This window comes from Oxyura jamaicensis, chromosome 2 (assembly GCF_011077185.1).
Source record: "Oxyura jamaicensis isolate SHBP4307 breed ruddy duck chromosome 2, BPBGC_Ojam_1.0, whole genome shotgun sequence".
NCBI classification, from domain to species: domain Eukaryota; kingdom Metazoa; phylum Chordata; class Aves; order Anseriformes; family Anatidae; genus Oxyura; species Oxyura jamaicensis.
The window spans coordinates 59,954,408-59,973,912 of NC_048894.1; the positions used below are offsets into that span (position 1 = coordinate 59,954,408).

At 37.2% G+C, this 19,505-nt stretch overlaps 1 protein-coding gene across 5 annotated transcripts in view; it reads right to left on the reverse strand.

The window, feature by feature from the left end:
- Positions 1–19,505, reverse strand: part of POU6F2 (POU class 6 homeobox 2) — a 311,497-nt gene that overhangs the window by 179,519 nt on the left and 112,473 nt on the right. For 3 of the 5 annotated variants that reach the window (XM_035319353.1, XM_035319352.1, XM_035319354.1), the window contains 2 exons: positions 14,093–14,184; positions 12,904–13,132 (listed from right to left, as the gene is read on the reverse strand). In XM_035319353.1, the coding sequence (XP_035175244.1) occupies positions 12,904–13,132; positions 14,093–14,184 (321 nt within the window). Of the gene's footprint in view, positions 1–12,903; positions 13,133–14,092; positions 14,185–17,282; positions 17,409–19,197; positions 19,239–19,505 lie in introns of those variants that run through there. The other 2 variants (XM_035319355.1, XM_035319356.1) reach the window with 2 other exon arrangements.

Genomic DNA, 19,505 nt, shown 5'->3' on the forward strand with positions numbered 1-19,505 from the left:
TTTTAAAACTCAAACTCCCAAATGTCAACGGAGCCTCAAGCAGCACATCTCATGTGAATCTGCCTCACTAAAACTGAATGTTGAGAGCCTCCAGAATTGGCTTTGTGCTGCCATATCACAATCACCACTTAGAGCTGACCACTTGTAACAGTGATGTGGGGTTACTTTAGATACGAGGTGTGGGTGAAAACGTTTACTTTGCTTCCTTATTTAGAGAAAACCCCAAACACATCTATTAATAGTAAGTAGAATCCTTACAGAGCAGGAATTACAATAAAGACAACCTGTCTAGTCCTCTATTAAGACTTCTGAAGTTAATTACTTTAGCTTAAAAAAAGAGTAATTGGGTTATCTAACGTATTCAGTAAAAGACCCACAAAAATATTTAATATGGGAGATGCCTATGAGCTATTTCAATTGGGTGGCTAGCTTACTTTTTTATTTCTTTATTTTCCATTTGCCTGGCTAACCAGAAGGCTGTGTTTTTTGTTGTTGTTGTTGTTGTTTGTTTTTCTTCAAACAAACCCCTCATTTTTCTTTTTATTTTTCTCTCATATTTCTTTTAACGTCTTTTTGTTCAGTTAGCAACATATTGGCAAATGCAGCTGATGATCAAGGGGTGTGCAACCAAAGAGGCATCCCAATTACTGCGGCCAGTAAGCACATTAGACACTTCAGCATCTTTCCATTAACTAGATCCTCTGTCTCTATATATCACTTTGTGAAATGGTTCTCAGGATGAGTTTCTCTTCCAGAGCTTACTGACTAGAAGCTCTTGGATGAGACTGAAGCTCAACAGGGCCAGTATAGTCAGATCCACCTGCTCACAAGTACAAGCTGGGATGCGAAAAAGAAAAATCTGAAGGCATTTTAGTACGAAAAGGAAAAGAAAGACTTCTCTCTAAAACACATGCACTCTATTGAGAATCTTTTCAACCATCTATGTTTTCATGAATTGTTAGTACTTCTAGACGAGACTAACATCCATATACAAAACATGATGTTTGGGAAGCCTTTGATTCCACTGTAAATCACATTCTTATAGCAAGTACAGATCAGAACTTCAGATTTAGATGTTTACAGACTTATTTCAATGCCTATGAATAGCTTTATATGCATATACATTTAGGCATTCCATTTTCAATTTTTTGCCTAAAATTACTAAGCAGAACATTACAGCTACTGGTAGCTAAAATCAGAGCTGTCAAGTTAAGCTTAACTCTGCAGGTTCTGATGGCAGAGTTATTTATCACATGAACCACACAACTCTCCAACATGGAGACTCAGTGCTCTAATGTAAGCCTCTATCTAAATAATATTGTTCTGAATCATCAGCAATGAAGAATGTGTTTTCATTGCAAGTACCAGTCACCAGCTACTTCTTTCTGAACCACTAATACAGGTTTTATGGCTATGTGAATATTAGCAAGTGGTTTGGTGCAGCATGAGTGGGTCACTAGATGGAGACGGTTGATTTGGAGTCCCTTTATCCTCTTCTACTTGCAGTTCAGGGTTTTTGCATTGTTTGGTAGTTACCCTGATTTCTCGCACTGAATGTATTCTTCTTGAAACTGTCTGGCCAAGTGTTGGTTTGGACCTTTGTGTCTCCACCTGGCTCTGCAATACTATTTGTGTGTGCCTGGAATGGAGCTGCTAGTTTAGTTTCCTCCAAAATAAATCTGGCCTAAACACCTCAAACTAACATGAGGTAAATGGTGAAAACAGGGGGATTCATTTCATGTATGCAATACTGCTCTACACCACAACACATCAGTTGCTGCAACCTACCATACAGTAAGATTTATTTTATAAACAATGGCTTACTTCCTGCCTTCCTACACCACTTCAAAAAAACCTTTTCCCTTATTAATACCAGTAAGTTTAGGTTTCTCAACCTTGATTTCTAATCTCCACTATGCCATTTGTGAAATGATCAGATCAGGAGACAAAGAGAATATAAGTGGAATGTGACTGTGTATAAATTGCTCTGTATTGGCAATCTCATCCCATTCTGTTATTTACTTTTCTCCTAGTAAGATAATTATATTTGTATAGGTATAGGTATAGATATAGATTAGATGTTACATTGCAAAGCCACAAGAGTTCCTGATCTTGTTAACATGATGGTTGTCATAGTTTGTTTTGTTTTGCATGAGCAAGAGCTCATTACTGAGAGCCCTTGTCATTCACATCGACTTATGTCTTCTTAATGAAGCATTTCTGAAATGAATGGCAGGACATATACATTTCAATTCAAACTCTACCTTGCTCCCACTGAATTCAATGAGACTTCAGGACCAAAGAAGCTTTATAGTTTGTATTTTTACAGGTACACCCTCCTTCTTCTTCAGTACCCTTTTAAGGAGGACCAACAGTGATTTTCAAATCATTTTGCTTTCAGAAATTATTTCAGCTGGTCTGTTTGGCTACCCTCTGTACTAGGTTACTTGCACAGTTACACTCTCTCAGGCTCAAAAGATGCTATAATTATTTGTATTCCTTGCAGTAGGATACTATAAGGCAGATAGACAAACCTCATCCTGTCCCAGTTAGCCAGAATGAGTATAGTTTGCTGTGCAGAAGAGGTGAACTGAAACCAAGTCTCACTGCTGGGGAGGGTAATAGCAGCACTGCGTTTGCATCAGTCCCCTGCCAGGCAATCCATAGACTGACACTGATGGTTGCTCTGGAGGGAGTCACTTACCCTCCAAGCTAGAGGTAAGACGCCAGATAAGCAGTAGCCTGTAAAAAGGGATTAAAAGAGGAGAGAAAAACAGGGGGAAAGATTAAGATAATTTACCCTTGTATATTGTATCCAACATAAATCCCATTGTCAGTATCTATTGTTCAAGTACCTGACAAACTTCTGTTTCTATCCTCTCCATAAAAGCCTCCATCATATGGAAAGTTGCATACCTTTCATGGTTTTGTAATAAACTGGAAGTGAGTAACAGTGTGATATCAAAGGAAATAAAACTCCAGTTGCTATTGCTGCTAGGGTTGCCTTCTGAATGTGGCTTATACAATATTTCATCTGTGCTGACACCTTTCACTCTCAATTATTTGGCTGCTGTCAAAACAAATCAATCAAATTATAGCACAGTGTCTTCATGTTACCATTCCACTGCAAGTTAGCTGCATTAGCTTTGAAATATGTGGAAGTATAAAATTTATCTCTATTATTTATTTAATACAACTTTATCCCTTGTGAGTTATCTTGCAAACATAGCAAACTCAAATTATCTGATGTCAAATGTTGAATATCTATAAATACCGCTAAAAATTTTAAAATAATGGCACTCATGGGAATATAAATGCATAAAGGTACACTTGATAAGTCTTGCACTTACAACCAATGATATTCTTTTGACATGTGGAACAAATAGTATATGTTTTTAATTTTGGTTGCAACTGGCCAAGGTTCTAATATTAGATAAATGCAATTTCGTAAGATATAACTTTGAACTACCAGTCCTGTTAAAGCAGGGTAAAACAAAGATTTAAAGAACTGATTTTGTTACCAGTAAAATGAAGGCAGGGGTGGAGGTGGGGTGAGCTGGGACTGAATAATTTTTAAACATGCTACAGTGCTGGGAGGGGAGCATTGTCTTCCTTTACAGCTCACAAGCATTGATTTGGGAAAGGAAAGGCTAAAATCTCAAAGAGAGACTTTGAAAGTGATTGCTTTGTTCAGGTTGCTAGACTTAGAGTTTTCAGAGAACACGCACAGAATTTGTTCTCGAGAGGTTTTAACCTTTTAAAAATAAATAAAATAAAAGAATCAACTTACAGCTTGCCAATAAGTGAATTTCCTGAAAATGTACTACTATCATTTCCTTGTTTTTTAGACAGGATTCATGTCCTGTTACAACTGCATCTGCTAACATACAGGAGCCCAATATACTGGGAAAATTACAACAGGTTTATCACTGTTAGCCATTTACCTCTTCTTCATTTATTACTGCTGATATAATGGGAAATCAGTTGCACAGTATAAAATACATTCAGGAATATTTGGGTTGTGAATAACTTTAAAAAACAACATGGAATATACAGGATGGACAGGAACAACCAGCACCAGATTAGGAAAGGAACTAGAGAAACAGTAGGAGAAAAGAAAAGGGAAAGACATTGAAGGGTCAGATTCTGTAAATCCAAAGCATCAGCATCAACTTGAACAGAATTATATCATGGAATTGAGATGAGAAGCTTGTTTTTATGCTGAAGATTTTTTTTTTAACATTGTATAATGTTAAAGTGAAAGAAGAGTCTGTAGAATATGTCAAATCTAAAGCTTAGTAAGTATAAAAGCAATATTTATCTTAAAATAAATAAGCAAATAAACACAAGAAAGGCAATAGATTTAGAATCCACACTGTGATGAATTTTATTAGCCTTGGTGAAAACTTACAATCCATCTGCTGGCTGGAAAGATGGTCCCAAATAAGGAAAATTCACCTTACTATTCCAGAGAATGAATTTACTAATGGGCCTAGCCCCTAGCCTGTTTTAGGTCTATGAACCAGAACAACATTTAAGAATTAAAGGTACAATTAACCAAGATCTAGCTGCATCTGAGGACATTAAACGGTAGAGATTCAAAGCCACTTTTGTAGGAAAGCATAGCACTAACAATCAGTACATTCACTTACAGGTGGTAAAAGAGTTGTAGAAATTGTGTCAATTGTTTGCCCTCACATAAGATGTCTCGGGTGAAACAGAACACAGGCCTTGTGACTCTGCTCTCTGCTCTGTCTGTCAGAGCACTTGTAAAGATGAAAATGTTTAGGAATGAAAAAATCTTCAGGCATCGGTAGCGAAATGAGACTGGGGCATGAAGATCTCCTTGGGTAGAGGATTCTATCCAAAGGACATAAAATCACATGGAGATCTGGGGACAAGAAAAGCCAAGCAAGTTTCACTTTCATCATTTCTGATTGCTCATCTCTTTTCTCAGATGACAAGTGATACAGCACAAAGACAAGGTCTACAGTTGTGCCAGGAAAGGTTTAGATTGGTTATTAGAAAGAATTTCTTCATGGAGAGGGTGGCCAAATATCAGAACAGGCTGCCTAGGGAAGCGGTGGAGTCCCCATACCTGCAGGCATTAAGGAGACACACAGACATTGTACTAAGGGACATGGTTTAGTGGGTCTTTAGTGGGACTTGGTAGGTCAGGCTGACAGTTGTGCTTGATAATCTTGAAGGTCTTTTCCAACCAAAATGATTCTACAATTCTGTGATGTCTCCAGACAGGCCCTGTTTCCATTCTAAACCAATCTGAGTGGCAGGCAGAAACTTTTGGAAAAAAAAAGAAAATGAAAAAAAAATGCTGTAAAAAGTTTCAAAATGCATAATCTTTAAGACTGTGATAAGAAAGTCACAAGACATTTTCAGAACTTACTATGACAATAAAAACAAACAAAACAAAACAATAAAATAAGAGGTCTGTGGTTCTGTAGACTTCAAAGAAATTTCATTAAAAAAATTGGCTTCCAGGGGGTTAACTTGTATGGTCCATGGATTCAAAATTTACACTATTAAAAATGCCTGTAAATCCAGTTGGTCAATAAAGATTTTGTTGTTTTTGTGAGTCCCTAAATATATATGTGCTTGATTAGAATCTCACTGGTCTATGAGGAACACAAGTTTTTATCCAGGGAGTTTTTAAAATATGAATCATAAGGATTTTATTAATACAAACACCACAGGAAAACAAAGGAAATTAAAGCACAAAGACTATAAACATCTGACTTAAATCCACCAAGGCAAGGAAATTAAGAGTGAAGGCTGAAAATTCATCCTGGTAATCCTTCTGTAACTCACTGTATTGCAGTTAGGAGTCTTGGATCAGCCTATGAGTCATATATGCTTATACCATATGGATGTACCTATCTATTTGCACGTGATCCACCAGTGCATGTAGCCTGTATGCTACAATGCAGAGGTGAGGAACAGAGTGACAAACACCAGCTAGGATTTTTACTTGCATCCCCAATTCTGTGGCTTTTGTAAGATAACAGTAAGTTAAGTGCTTAACATTATTGGAATGAGTTTTCTCTACATTAATTTAAATTGTCACGGTCTAAATTCAAGAAGATTAAAGGCTCCTGGAAACAGGTGCAAAGATATACTTTAAAAGCAGCATTAAAATGCATCCATGTTCTGGTTGACAGAAATTTCATTTATAACCCTGAACACAGAATATTCTTGCCAGGAGCAGTATCAGTCTGAGTTAGGGCTAGAAGGATAAATCATGCTGAATAAAGGGGTACATTCCCAGAAATGCCCACAACTCTTAGCCTAGGGGTCATGTCTGCTAGAGGGTAGTTAACCAGTAGGCTTGGGGTGGAAACTTACGAGAGGAGCAGACCACTTCTGTCTTTCCCATCTGCTTCTTGGCATACAAATTTGGAAACTTAGACCCTGACAAATCTTGGCCTGCAAAGTTAAAGTAGGTGTGAAAACTTTGATTTCAGAATTATTCGATCTACATCACTTCATAACTCCTCAACGATGTTGCTCCATAGCCACCAGTAGTGAAAAAACAGGCATGTCTGAGGTCTATTTTGGGTGGAAGTCAACAAGAGCATATTAGCATTACTACTACTGCATTTTAATGCCTCTGATGGTAGGCCTTTAACTTACGGGGCAAAAAAATCCAAACAACAAACAGCTAACACACTGGGAGTGATCAATAAACAACTAGTAGCTAATAAAGCCCTGAACCTTTCACATTCCTTCAGTGAAGGCAACAATTTGCCACGGAACAAGATGAACAATTAACATGGGACTACATCATTCCCACAGGAGAAGCCTTGTGTGGTGGGGAAAAACATCACAAATGGAAAATCAGACTATTAAGGCTCTTTCTATACTTCCTTCCAAAGGCAGCTTTTGCATTTTTTTCCCAAAAGCAAATGGTAGGCCTCATAAACAGTATGTTTCCTGGGCCAACAGGTGGAGGCACAAAATCTACATACTCTGTCTTTAGGGATCTCTCTGCCTGTTATTTCAGTTCCCATGCAGCACAATTTGGAAGGAATGCAGCCATCAGCCTAAGGAAGCCTCCTCTAGCGGCTGCTAATCCATAGGCACTCTGTGCATACCACACTATGCCTAAGGATGCACAGATTTCTCCTATTTCTTTCCATGTATTGAGATAGGGAGATTAGCAGTTAACTCTTTCTTTGTACGAGAGAGCCCTTCCCAGTGACTGTATTATGTGCATTTGTACAGTGGTAGTAGAGGTATATTTGTTTTGAGGGCTTCACTGAAATTGATAGCAAGTGCAGCTCCTTTTCTTGGTTCTTGTCATTCTTGTTCTGGTTATGTTAGTACACTGCAGAAGTACCTGAGAATAAACTATTCCTCTAAGTGAAACATCATTTTGATTATTACTGACATTGGTGCTCATTAAAATACATAAGTGAAACACTGCCTTTCTGTAGACTCTGAAAGCTATTTCATGTTACTTGAAGGGGAATACAAATGAATAGGGACTGCATCACTTTAGTTAAAAGGAGAAAACGTTCTAAAAACTGAAATTTGGACTCCAGATCAGTAAGCGATTGAGGTTTGTAGTCTACTTTTCTGTCTCTATCTTATTTTTCATCTCTCTCTGATTTCTGATTTTTAAGGTCTGTGTACGTGGGGGAATGGAGACAGAGCATTACTTTATCTGCTGCACAATTAATGATACAAATCTATGTTCAGATGAACTAAGATCTAATAAATGTAAACAATACATTTTTCCTTTTTTGTTACCTTTTTGTTATGTCTTTACCCAACACTCATTTTGATGGATCGCGCACACGCAAACAAACAAACAAAAAAAAAACACAACAAAGCTTTTAAAATTTTTTCTGCTGTTATCTATGTCTACTGTTACCCATATCAGTATATTTTAATGGCTGTCTCCTAGCTCTTGAGACGTTTAATACATTTCCCCTTCCATCGTATTGCAGCTAAAATATGACCTGCTGCTGTTTAAATAATGTAATTTAATGATTTCACATTTTTAGCCATGCAAGGCTTCCTTTCAGCACTGAAGCCTTTCTCTAATGATTTGGGGAGATAGTTTGTTCTCATTTCTTTCAGAACTCAAGACTGAGAAACTCTGATTTGGAAATAAATTATTGACACCCACTTTAGGAACAGTACAAAGTGTAGTGGAAATAAAACACATGAAGCTTCCGTGCTACGAGGCTAGAATCTCCAACTTGTTGATTTCTTTTGAGGTTCAAATATCATTCAAGCTCTGCTATGGTGGAAAAGTCTAAAATGCTGTTGTGCCATTGATATGTGATGTAATATATTTGAGCCAACCCTTCACAGAGAGATTCCCAGATTCATATCCATTCCCAAATTCTTATTCACATAGCCTGTGTGGCCAGCAGTGAGCTGGAAAATGACACTTGCACTAGTTCCTTCTCATTTCAAACATATACCTACTAAAAGGATAGCTAAAATAACATTAAATTTTTAGCTAAAACTTCATTGGCTGTCACGGAAAACTGAATAAAACAAGAGGACAGTCTGAGAACAACAGCTCTTCAGCACTGGAATACATTCCCATTTCTCAGTGATTTCAAAATGGACTCAAGAGGGCTAAAATATCTTCAGAAAATAAGACAAAACAAAGTCAGCCCACCTAAAAGTATTCAGATTTACAGAAATATTACACTGATCTAGAAAAGGAAGATGGGTTTGAGGAGATTATTCTTTTCCATAAATAACAGCTTCAGGACATTACTGAATACTTTGAGATTAAGCTCTAAAAATACTCCCTTGGAAAGATCATTGAGAAGGATAACCAAAATAAAAACAAAAGCAACAACAAAACTTAGTGAAAACTGATTTGGCAAAGGAGCTGCAGAAATTTAAATTATTCAGCCCAGAAAAACGTTTCCCAAAGTCAGAAAAATGTATATTGATGAACAACTGATTGGGTGATAAAATGGAAAGCTAGCAGTGTTTTCTGCATTACTCAATAAGGACAGGCCAAGAAGCTATGGACTAAAAGCAACAGGCAAGGCACATCATCCTGTAGGGTATCTACCTCCCTTCCCACAGCCGCTCAATTACTATTGTGATACCTCCTGTTTAGAAAAACACCGGTTTGCTCCAGCTATAATTCTAGAAAAGGTGAGAGCAAAACAGGTCTGTGTGTGTCTGGGAATGGGAATAACAACTTTCTTGGATGGTGTTTAAACTCTTACCTTTAGTACTTTTAGTGGATTCCAATAAAAAGTTATGGTTGTTGATTTTATTTGCTTTCATCACAAGACTGTTGATGGCAAGCCAAAGTTCCATAGGTGACTCTGTGGTATGTTCAGAGATTTCTGTTCACTGTAAAGTAAATGGCTTTATTTTGCCACCAGCCCCCTGGCATTTCTGTAAATTGTATTCTTTGTATATTCCTTGTGTATATTAAATTTGCTTAATAGGAGCTGATTAAAATGTATTTTTATGTAAGTGTTCACAGCAAGAATTTACACATTCATCTCTCTTCTGTTCACACGCATTTGACTTTGTTGCTCAGGGGACAGATATTGTGCCACAGTGTGTAAGACAAAGGACACAGTGTAATGAACAGAGAATAATCAAGCACGTATCAAGAAAAATAGTTTTAAAATAAGCTTAGAATCTAAACCTCTCTTCACTTACAGCAACAAAATTCCTATTGACTTAATGGTGGATCAGATCCATACAGCAACTCAACAATTTAACTGAAAAAAAAAAAAAAAAGGAAAAAAAAAAAAAAAAAACAACTCATTTATAGGTAACTGACAACTGAAGAATAGGTAATTTCACTGAGTAAGTCATACTGTGAGGGTAATTTTCATATCATTAATCACTCCATTTTACCAACATCTTGATTTTTTAAAGGAACTCTTATTTTCTCTTTTCAAATAGTTAACATATCTGTGATTCCGATCACTGAATGTTTTTTCTCTTTCCGCAAGCAAGTTATTGTTCCATCCCATCACCCTAAGGTCTCACACTTATCACCCTGAACCAGAGCTGAAAGTCCCCGAGAAGAAAATCAGTTAAATATATACACAGATCACACAAAATTTAGTGGAATTACACCCATTAAAGCATTCCATTAGATCACAGTTTTTCTGAATTCATGCATCATTCAAAAAGTCTTTAGGGTGCCTTGTCAATTACCTGGCTAGGCTAGTTTGGGATAAAGAGTTTTAGAAGTTTACTGATGAGAGAACAAAATTGGAAAAGAATGTGCTCACAGCAGATTTGGACATCGATGTTTGACTGCACTGAAAATTTAGGGAAAGGAGATGTTACAACAACAAGAGTAATGAGAAAGGTTAGAAAACAGTATGAAAACATGCCCCTCAGTCATTTATGTTGACATTGTCACTATAAGGTTTGAGAGACATGAAAGTTGATGAATATGGTCTGATTTCACACACAGAGCATGAACTACCCAAACTGCCTTGAATAGTATGAATATACCCATAAAAGTGCTGGCTAAAAAATGGAACGCATATGCTATGATTGTCTTTCAAATAACCATGAAACACATGGACCAGAAGTCAGTCATTTCAACAGAACTGATGATATCACACAGCTAAAGATATTACCTAGAAAACGCATTCTCACTAAACTCTTACCTTCATTTACACATGCATTGGGTGGGTAGTGGGAAGCTTACAGTAGAGAAGCTTACAACTGTGATTTAGGGCTTTTAAATCCTATGTTAATCAAGTTACTTCATTTCTTTGTGCATCAGTTTCACTTCCAAATAATGAATACAACTGCAATTCCTTTCGTCACCTGGATATTGCAAGTGTATATACAAAGTTGTGAGATGCTTAGAGGAATGGGAGGGGAGGGGAGAATCACAGAATCACAGAATTTCTAGGTTGGAAGAGACCTCAAGATCATCGAGTCCAACCTCTAAAGAGGTTGAAGAAGAGAAGCAGACAGGAAGAGAAGCAGCAGAGGTTAAAGAGAGAAGCAGACAAACAGCAAAGTAGCTAACTTAACTCATGGATGGGGAACTGCACCTGATGACCAAGCAAGTCCCTATTTGATCCCATGCTTGTATTTACCAGTAAAGACTACAGAGGAAAACTTCCTGCCTAATACAGTCATTGCTTCAAACAGCAGAGTTGCTGACAATTACATACCTATAGCCAAACTGAAGAGCAAAGGTTGCCTGGCTTAATCCCTACTGGTTTGGTAATGCAGGGTGAATAAATGACATAAGAACTGCAGGAGCTTATGTTTATTTATACTACTACATACACAGCAACCATAACTTGGAGCACTCCAGAGTGAAGGGATACATTTTTATAATGCCTGTTTCTTCATTAAGATTTCATCATCTACCTACGCTAAAAATCCACTTCCCCTTCACTTTGTTATATCTGCTTTTACCCGCTCCTGTTACTGCATTATTTTTTTAATCTTCAGTTCCCTACTTTACATGCACTCTCAAATTTTAAACAAGCAAAATTTGTGCATTAGTGTGTCCTTTTCATCTATGATTTATGAATGACAGGTTTTTCGGTGCAGCTTAATGGTATGAGAGAGACATTATTTTAAACATTAAAGTGAAAACCATTTACAACTATGATAAGAGAAGTCTGTTGACATTAAACTTTAAAACATGCGCAAGGTAAAGGCAAGTAGCTGCTCCAACAGGTGAGAGTACTGTGCATGTAGTTCATAAGGGAGTTTGTTCAACACATGAGCCGTCTCTCCCTTTGCTGTTTCACAACCTGTAGGATTTGGTGCTTCAAACCATTCATCAAGTAATCAATAGCAACCATAGCATAATCACCTGAAAACTACTTAGGGTGCAGTGTAGAGCATTCATTTAATAAAATTACCATTTTGTCTGTGGTAAATGCTTCCTACCACTTATGTCAGCAAGAAATAATAAATACATAAACAAAACAAACAACAACAACAAAAGCAAATTGAAGGAGCTAATGTTTTATTTTGATATTTCCTGCCCACACCTCTACTACTTCCACACTGGACAGTCACTTCCTTACCATCCTCTTCCATTAAAGCTGTACAATTCTCATAATACTTTGGCTAATTCTTATCTAACTATACTTGGTTCAGTTCTGTTCAACAACACCTGCCTTTTGAGAAGTAGTCAAGATAATTAGGACTATAAATAAATACATCTGTATTTCTTAACATATGTGTCTCAATTGAGTACTGTTTCTAACAGCACAGAATGATAGGGGAAAACAGGCATGCATGTATCAGAGAACTGCTTTTTCAGTCTGATTTTAGACCATGAGAATACAGCAAATACCTTAGTGTAGGACTGTTGCAATGACAAACTTTTTGCTTCTGTGGTTTGGAGTCATGCAACTCCTCCAAACAGCTTGGATGACAGATGGCAGAACCTTACTAATAAAGCAGACCTCCCACAAAAAGTGTAAGAATGCATATCCTGGGCAGTAATGGCAGCTAACTGAGGAATGTCTGATTTTATAATAAAAGGTTTTAAAAAGTGATTTTCATGCAATACTGTACTTTTAGTTGCCTTTATTCATTCAGCTACTCTAAACAGCAATGGTGAAACAGAGTATTTGTCTTCATGCTGCTATTTGAAATTTTCAACTGTGAGTAAAGAACATTGATCACTGATGACAGAAAAGCCTAATGAATCATCCAAGTACGTTACAGTACTGACCTAAAGAATGTAAGAATACAGCCTCCACTCCAGTTTTGTAAAAATTCAAATATCCTGTAAGTATCTCTCAAGTATTCAAAACCAATCCAAGCATTAACTTTCAACAAGTATCAAGAGCAAAATTTCTTCAGATAAAGAGATTGCTCTGTATAAAAGAGACTAAGTGACACAAACAGGCAAAAGACTCTATTAGAAAAATGCTGAAGATGACTTACCTTGTAGATTTTGCAATGGCAAAGTCATGATGCCTCCTGCTGCAGCTGCTGCTACCAGCCCTTGGATGTTGGTGAGATTCGCTGTAGGTAGAGTTAGGACCAGTCCTTGTTGACCCCCCAGCTGCCCAGCCATGTTGAAAGGAATAAGGATCGGCTGATTCAGGGCTGGAGTGCCTCCTGGCATCACCCCTGCTACTGCTGAGGCTAACTGTTGGGCTGTCAGTAATGGCTGTAATGAAACACAGACAGCACACCTATTTTACTGTGCACAGTTCAGTATTACACATTAATACTTCTGCTTGGGATCCTTTAGTGTTCCAGTACAGACATGCCCTGCCTCCAATATCTTCAAACATACATTTTCACAAACCCAAAAAGCTTTGACAAACTTGACAGACTGAAGCTGTAAGCCTAACTGCCATGTAGCATGGTAGCAATTCCAGTTGAATCTAGACTGGAAAATTCATTACACAGGCACTGAAAATAATTCATGAACACAAGAAGGCCTAACTCAAGTCAGCCTACAAATACCTAAGTGCCAACACTTCACAGGTTTTCCCGGTTGTATGTGGATTGGTAGGAGCTGACTATACTACAGCAACACTTGCCAGAAGCTGTGTGGACCAAGCAGTATGCAAGACTGTCCTGTGAAGTGGAAGAACATTAAGTACCTTCTTTGAGTATGGCTGAACTTGGAGAAAACTATGAAGCGATATGGAAAATCTTTTAAAAGGTTTAACAGAGTCGTGCTATTATGCTTACATTTTGCCGTAAAAAAAATAAATATCTGGCATTAAAATAATGAAATGCCTTTACTAATGCAAGAGCTGTGTGTGACATGCAGAACTGTCAGAGCCAATAAGGTTGCATTAAAATTGCACTAGCTTTTTAATATTAAATCATGACTTGTATTTCAAAAATAACATCTATGAGAAGTTCAAAGATTTTAACCTCCTAAATACACAAAGCTGCTTACATTTATTTTGGAAAAACATACAAAAAGCTAACATTTCCAGACAAATACCTTTTAAAACATACAGAGGATACATACATGCTCCCTTTTTGTAACACTGAATGCAGCCAAATAGAATCACATTTTCCACATTATATAGATAAAAGACGATCAATCACAATTACTCACTTTTCATCAAATTGCATGCCCTGATTAGTTTAAAGCAAAGATACTGACCTGAGGCCCAACAGGGAACGCAGGATGGGACTGACTGGGTTGGTGCTGGTCACCTGGGCTTGTATCAGACAGCACTGTGTTTCCTCTGGCCTCTAGAATTCAAAGAGGAGATCGTCTTTAATACCAAGCCTGGCACATTATCTTCTACTCTGATGTCACATAACATCAAACTGAAAATGATATGTTAAAATGCTTTATCAATAACTCAAGCACTCAAATCACTTATCAGCTGCATAAATTATGCTAACATTCATTCAGACCAGCCAACTCATTCAAGGAGATACAAAAATCTGACAGCAGTGAAACTGAAGCTATCATCAACCCTGCTAATGTGAGTTGCATTATACATCAATTTACATACAGTACATGAGCACTCCGCGTGTGTGGGAACTGCATTTTTTACGCTTAGGTGAGCATCAGCCTTTCTAATTTCTGAAAGCAAAAATTATCTGAAAAACAATCAAGTCACATCTATTTTGTATCTTAATAAAGTCTTTTCTGTTGCCACTTAACTGAGGCAGAAAAGGCTGTACGATGCACAATAAAAAGGCTGAGAACAAGTATGCTTCCAAATGACAGCTATTCCCTTGTTTTCAAAATTGTATGTGAGGGAAGAGCAAAATTCTGTGAAACCAAGGCTTTTGAGCATTTATTGAGATGATCAATATCCAACAATCGAACTATATGCTGGGCAATAATGACTTGCTAAGCACTAAACAGAGTCCAGCCCTACTGGATTTTGCTGAAGTCTGCAAAACAGATTTTAAAAGGACAAGAGAAAGGAAAATGTCCTATCAGTTTCAAGAAAGTACCAAAATGTTTTGAAAATTAAGCCCAAATTGTCCACTTCCTCCAAGTGAAGGACTTAAATCAATCTGCAATCTTTTTCAGCACTGATGGCAGAGTCAGGCCCATGTTTATCTTTGAAGCTGGAAGAATGACAGTGAGTATCAGAAGTAGCTGCAAGACTACTGTGGTCTTTTACAAAGAAAATCCTGGCAATGACTTCAGGTTTCCTGGTTAGTTACAATAGCTTTTGTTCTGTTAGTTTTTTTTGATGCATGGTTGAAATCCCATTTTAAGGAAGCCTTAACATGATGCTCCTTTCCACCATTTGTCCTATGAATAGCAAGTGCAAGACAATTCAGAACCAGTTTATTGGCACGCCATGGTGTGCTAAGGAAAAAAGATATGATTCTGTCATACTTATAAATTTTAAAGAGGGTATTATCAGCTCATTTAAAACAAACTCTTCTGTCTATTCTCTAAGGGGACAGACTTATAAATAATGGAAATGTGAAAAAAATACTTTGGCACATTAAGGTACAAATAAAATTGACTGCTACATATTATTCAATTGACTTCTATCTCTACAGCAAGGTGTCAATCATAACAGCATTTTAGAATAGGATTAAATAATAAGTGTGCAGAGTTATTATGCAGAATTCAGAAAATCTGATTAATTTGTAATATATTTGTGTGGTCTCAAATCAGAAATGGACGTTGCTCTGGGAATACTTACAAACATTCTATTGAAATATCTGATTTGGAACTAATAAAAACACACAGACTTGCTGACATTTTATAAAGTGAATTCTATAAAAATATGTTTGGCATTCTCATGACCACTGTGATTTAATAATGAGAAAAAGATGACCTACTATAATTGGTGAGCATGCCAAGAATTGCCTAATAACATGTAAAAAGAGACGCAGTCACTATATTTTTTGTGTGCAATTTACTCATCTGAGTTTCTTAAAAAAAAAAAAAAAAAAAAAAAAAAAAAAACATGATATGCGTGATTCAGTGAAAAAACATTTCTTTCAAATGCATTACAATCCTAGTCCTGCTGCCACCCTTAAGACCAAACATAGGTTTTCTTCAGTACAGACTCCTCCTATACACAATAAGGTGCTATGTTACTAAACACAATTTTACTTCAGGTATTTTCCACATTATGTTATAGGCTTGGGTGTTTTGTTTGTTTTTGTTTTGTGTTTTAATCTTTTCATCACAGCTCATGTATAAAGTGATACTAGATTAAAGATTCAACACCAATGTATATATCACTCCCCATTAAGATCAAGTCTTATAAATCAATTTTGTTTATGGAATTTTAAGGCCTGATATCTCTCTGTGATTTAGTTAGTATTAAAACAAGCTCTTGATAATCTGTCATGTCATTAAATTGCCCTGTGAAAGCTTTGGGAGAAGTGCAAATCTGGAGTCAAATACTTATTAGAATTAGATTTAATTGTAATTACTATATCTTGAGCTCCCAGAAAATAAATAAGAAGTTCCAAATGAATATTCATTTACCTTCCTATTTTTAACATGGTACCGCCATCCTAAGAACCACTGTTTTCTTTTATCTGTACCGTAAGGATTTTGCAATATTTCATCTCACAAGCTGTATGTTGTGCAAGTGGGTTATACAAGATCATAAAGCCAAATTAATTGCACTCCTTCTTTTTTGCATTGCACTAATTGGAATCACTTAGAATTACATTCCTTTCATATGGTCACTCATTGCAGATGATATATCTTTTAATTCTGTTGCTTGAACACTCTGCCTCTTTCTTCTAGCTCACTTCCCATGTGATACAGGCATGACAGTAAAATAGCACACACTTTCACATTGCACCCTGTATGAAATTATGCATACCATATTTTCAGAATGAAATTCTCACTTGTCCCCATAATATACCTAATCTATTCCTCATACATTTAACAAGGTACTTAGTCCCCTCCCAATCTACCTGCTATAACAGTCTCTCAAGAGTCAATGTTTTCTTCAAAACATGCACGAAAATCTGCTTGCTGAGCTGGCAGTAAATACAGAGAAGCAAGAATTTCAGAGTTAAGTTCTGCTGCGTCACACAGAGTGACAGTATTTGTTCCTTAATGTACACTGTCTTCAACGAGAAGCATAGGTCAAAGCTCCCAGGAAGGCCAAGTACAGCACAAAACCTCAGTAAAAGGCTACATTTCTTTTTCTCCCTAATAACATTAATGGGGTTGATTCCTCTGAGTTCAGAAAATCTGAAGAGCTGGGAGAGCTCTGTCACATGCACTATTTCTGATTCACAGACTCATGGCTACTCAGCTGGAAAAAAACCCTCGTTAAAACCATTGGCCTAACCTAGCAGTGTGTTTGCCCCCACACTATTTTTCCCCTCAGTTTTCCCACCTTTATTTGGTGGCTCATTACTTCCAGATGCTGGAATGACCTCTTCAGGTAAATTATTCCACTGTCCAAATTCCACTCCTTACTAATAAAAATGAGCTGTCAAAACCCAGCCTAGATTTTCCACTTGTCCAAACCCAGGCTGTTACCTCCTGCTGGGCTATCCTCCAATGCTGTACAGCTTTCTACCAGCAAGGGGGGTTGTGGCAAGGATCAGAGCTAGGGAGCTACCAGCAGCACCTCCTCTCTTCTCAAGCAGATTTTGGAAAGTTGTTACTCTCATTACACCTGTGATTGCACTGGTGCACCTGGGGCAGGGAGACAGCAGAAACAGGGCACCCGATCTGAAAATAGAGGTAATTCTCCTTAACACCATTAGCCTAGGAAGGGAGCTAAAATTTCTCTTATAACTGTGTGCTGCCATCACAGCCCAAGTCCATGCACTTGCTCAGTACTACCACAGGAACAGACAGGAGTGCTACTGCCATGGTACAGCATGACTGTAGACAAGGCTTTAATATTTAATAAGCAGTATTCATCATATGTGATTCATCATAAATTAATTATAAATTATATAATACATACATTCACCCCTCATCCCGCCAAGGGGCAGAGAGGGCATGACATAATAAAAAATTGAAGTGCACTGTAAACATTGTAAAATAACCCTCTTAAAATAAAATATTATTTAAAATAAAGCTAAGTAAAACAAAGGCAACCTTAATCTTCCCTTATCAAAAAATAAAATAAAATCCCCAAAAGCAAGCAAAAATCTTGTTCAACAATACATAGCTTGAAAATGAGAAAACCACAAGAGGAATATCAGAAGGTAAAAAAATTCCACATCCCAAAGCCTTAAAGCCTTGTGAGAAATTACAGCTGTAAATGCACTAGTTATAATGAGGCTTTCCAGTTTACTTTGTTTTGTTCTATATGCATCTTCAGCAACCTAACAGGTAACATAGCTCCCTATGTCTTTATCTCACAGTGCCCCCCTCTGCGAGGGGGTATCCAATCCCCCCTTTACAAATGGGCACCTAATGGACTGAGGGACTTGCATCCAGATTCTCAAATCAGCACGGTTTAGGTACCCTTATCTCTTCAGCTGTAGTGACATTGTTCAGGAAAGGAGTGTGGGTTCAGTCAAAGCACAACATGCTTGGGGCATCCCTGGCAAGGTGAACCTGCATACTTTGCAATGCCCATACCAGCAGACCTTGGCACACACCATGTCTGATTCTGGCCGGGAACCTGGAGCTGACTGGCAAATGTGACTACACCGAGAAGCACTGCAGAAGATGTGATGCATGTGTTAAACACCTCCATCCAGTTCTTTCCTTGACCTCTTGGCTCAGATGCAGAAGCGTGCTTGTGCCTTCTCCTGTGCCTCCTCACCTGCTCCTGTGCCTCCTCTCAAACTCTGCTCCAAGTCTCGCTCAAAGTCAATGCTTGAACCACAGCCTCAGCAGATGATCTGGACATAACTAACTTTGTGGTCTTCAATAAATTAATTCAGCATTAATATGTCTCATCTTTGTACCAGAACCCAGGAGATATTGAGCCATCTCTCTTTAGTGCTCAGGGCTTTGAAAAACAAGCAGGATTAAATTTAATAACACTAGGTTTTCAGTAGTCAAAAGAACATGTAAATCCTTCTGAAATACACATTTAAGCAAAGATTTTAAATGAATCACTGTTAATAAAAAGCATAGTGTTTAAAGCAACTGCTCATATTAAAACCGTTAGATACAGTTCCACAGGCTGACAGTAAATTGCTTATATCTCTCAGTAACTGTAACAACTAGAAATCCACAGTAGACTTCTTTTCTTTCCCATTGAACCTACTCACATTAAAGATACAGATTTAAGAATGAAATCATGAAACTGAGCATGTGAGCCTGTAAGAAAAAAGTCTTACATTTTTAAAACCAATAAACCCACTCTGAGCTTAGGTTTTCATAGCTGCATTTAAATCACAAACCATATTATCATGAAAAAAATAGAAAACTTTTAAAAATAAATGAAATAGTCTGAATGATAAGATTCAAATTATCAGGTGCTGTGTGGAAATCCATCATCTCTGATAAAGTAATTCATATTTTCCTTAAATGAACCCTTAATTGTCAGCAATTATACCAGGAGCAATCTTGCTGGCAAAATTTAATAGCTGAAAGAAAAAGATGCAGCTGCTAATGAAAAAAAAAAAAAAAAAAAAAAAAAAAAAAA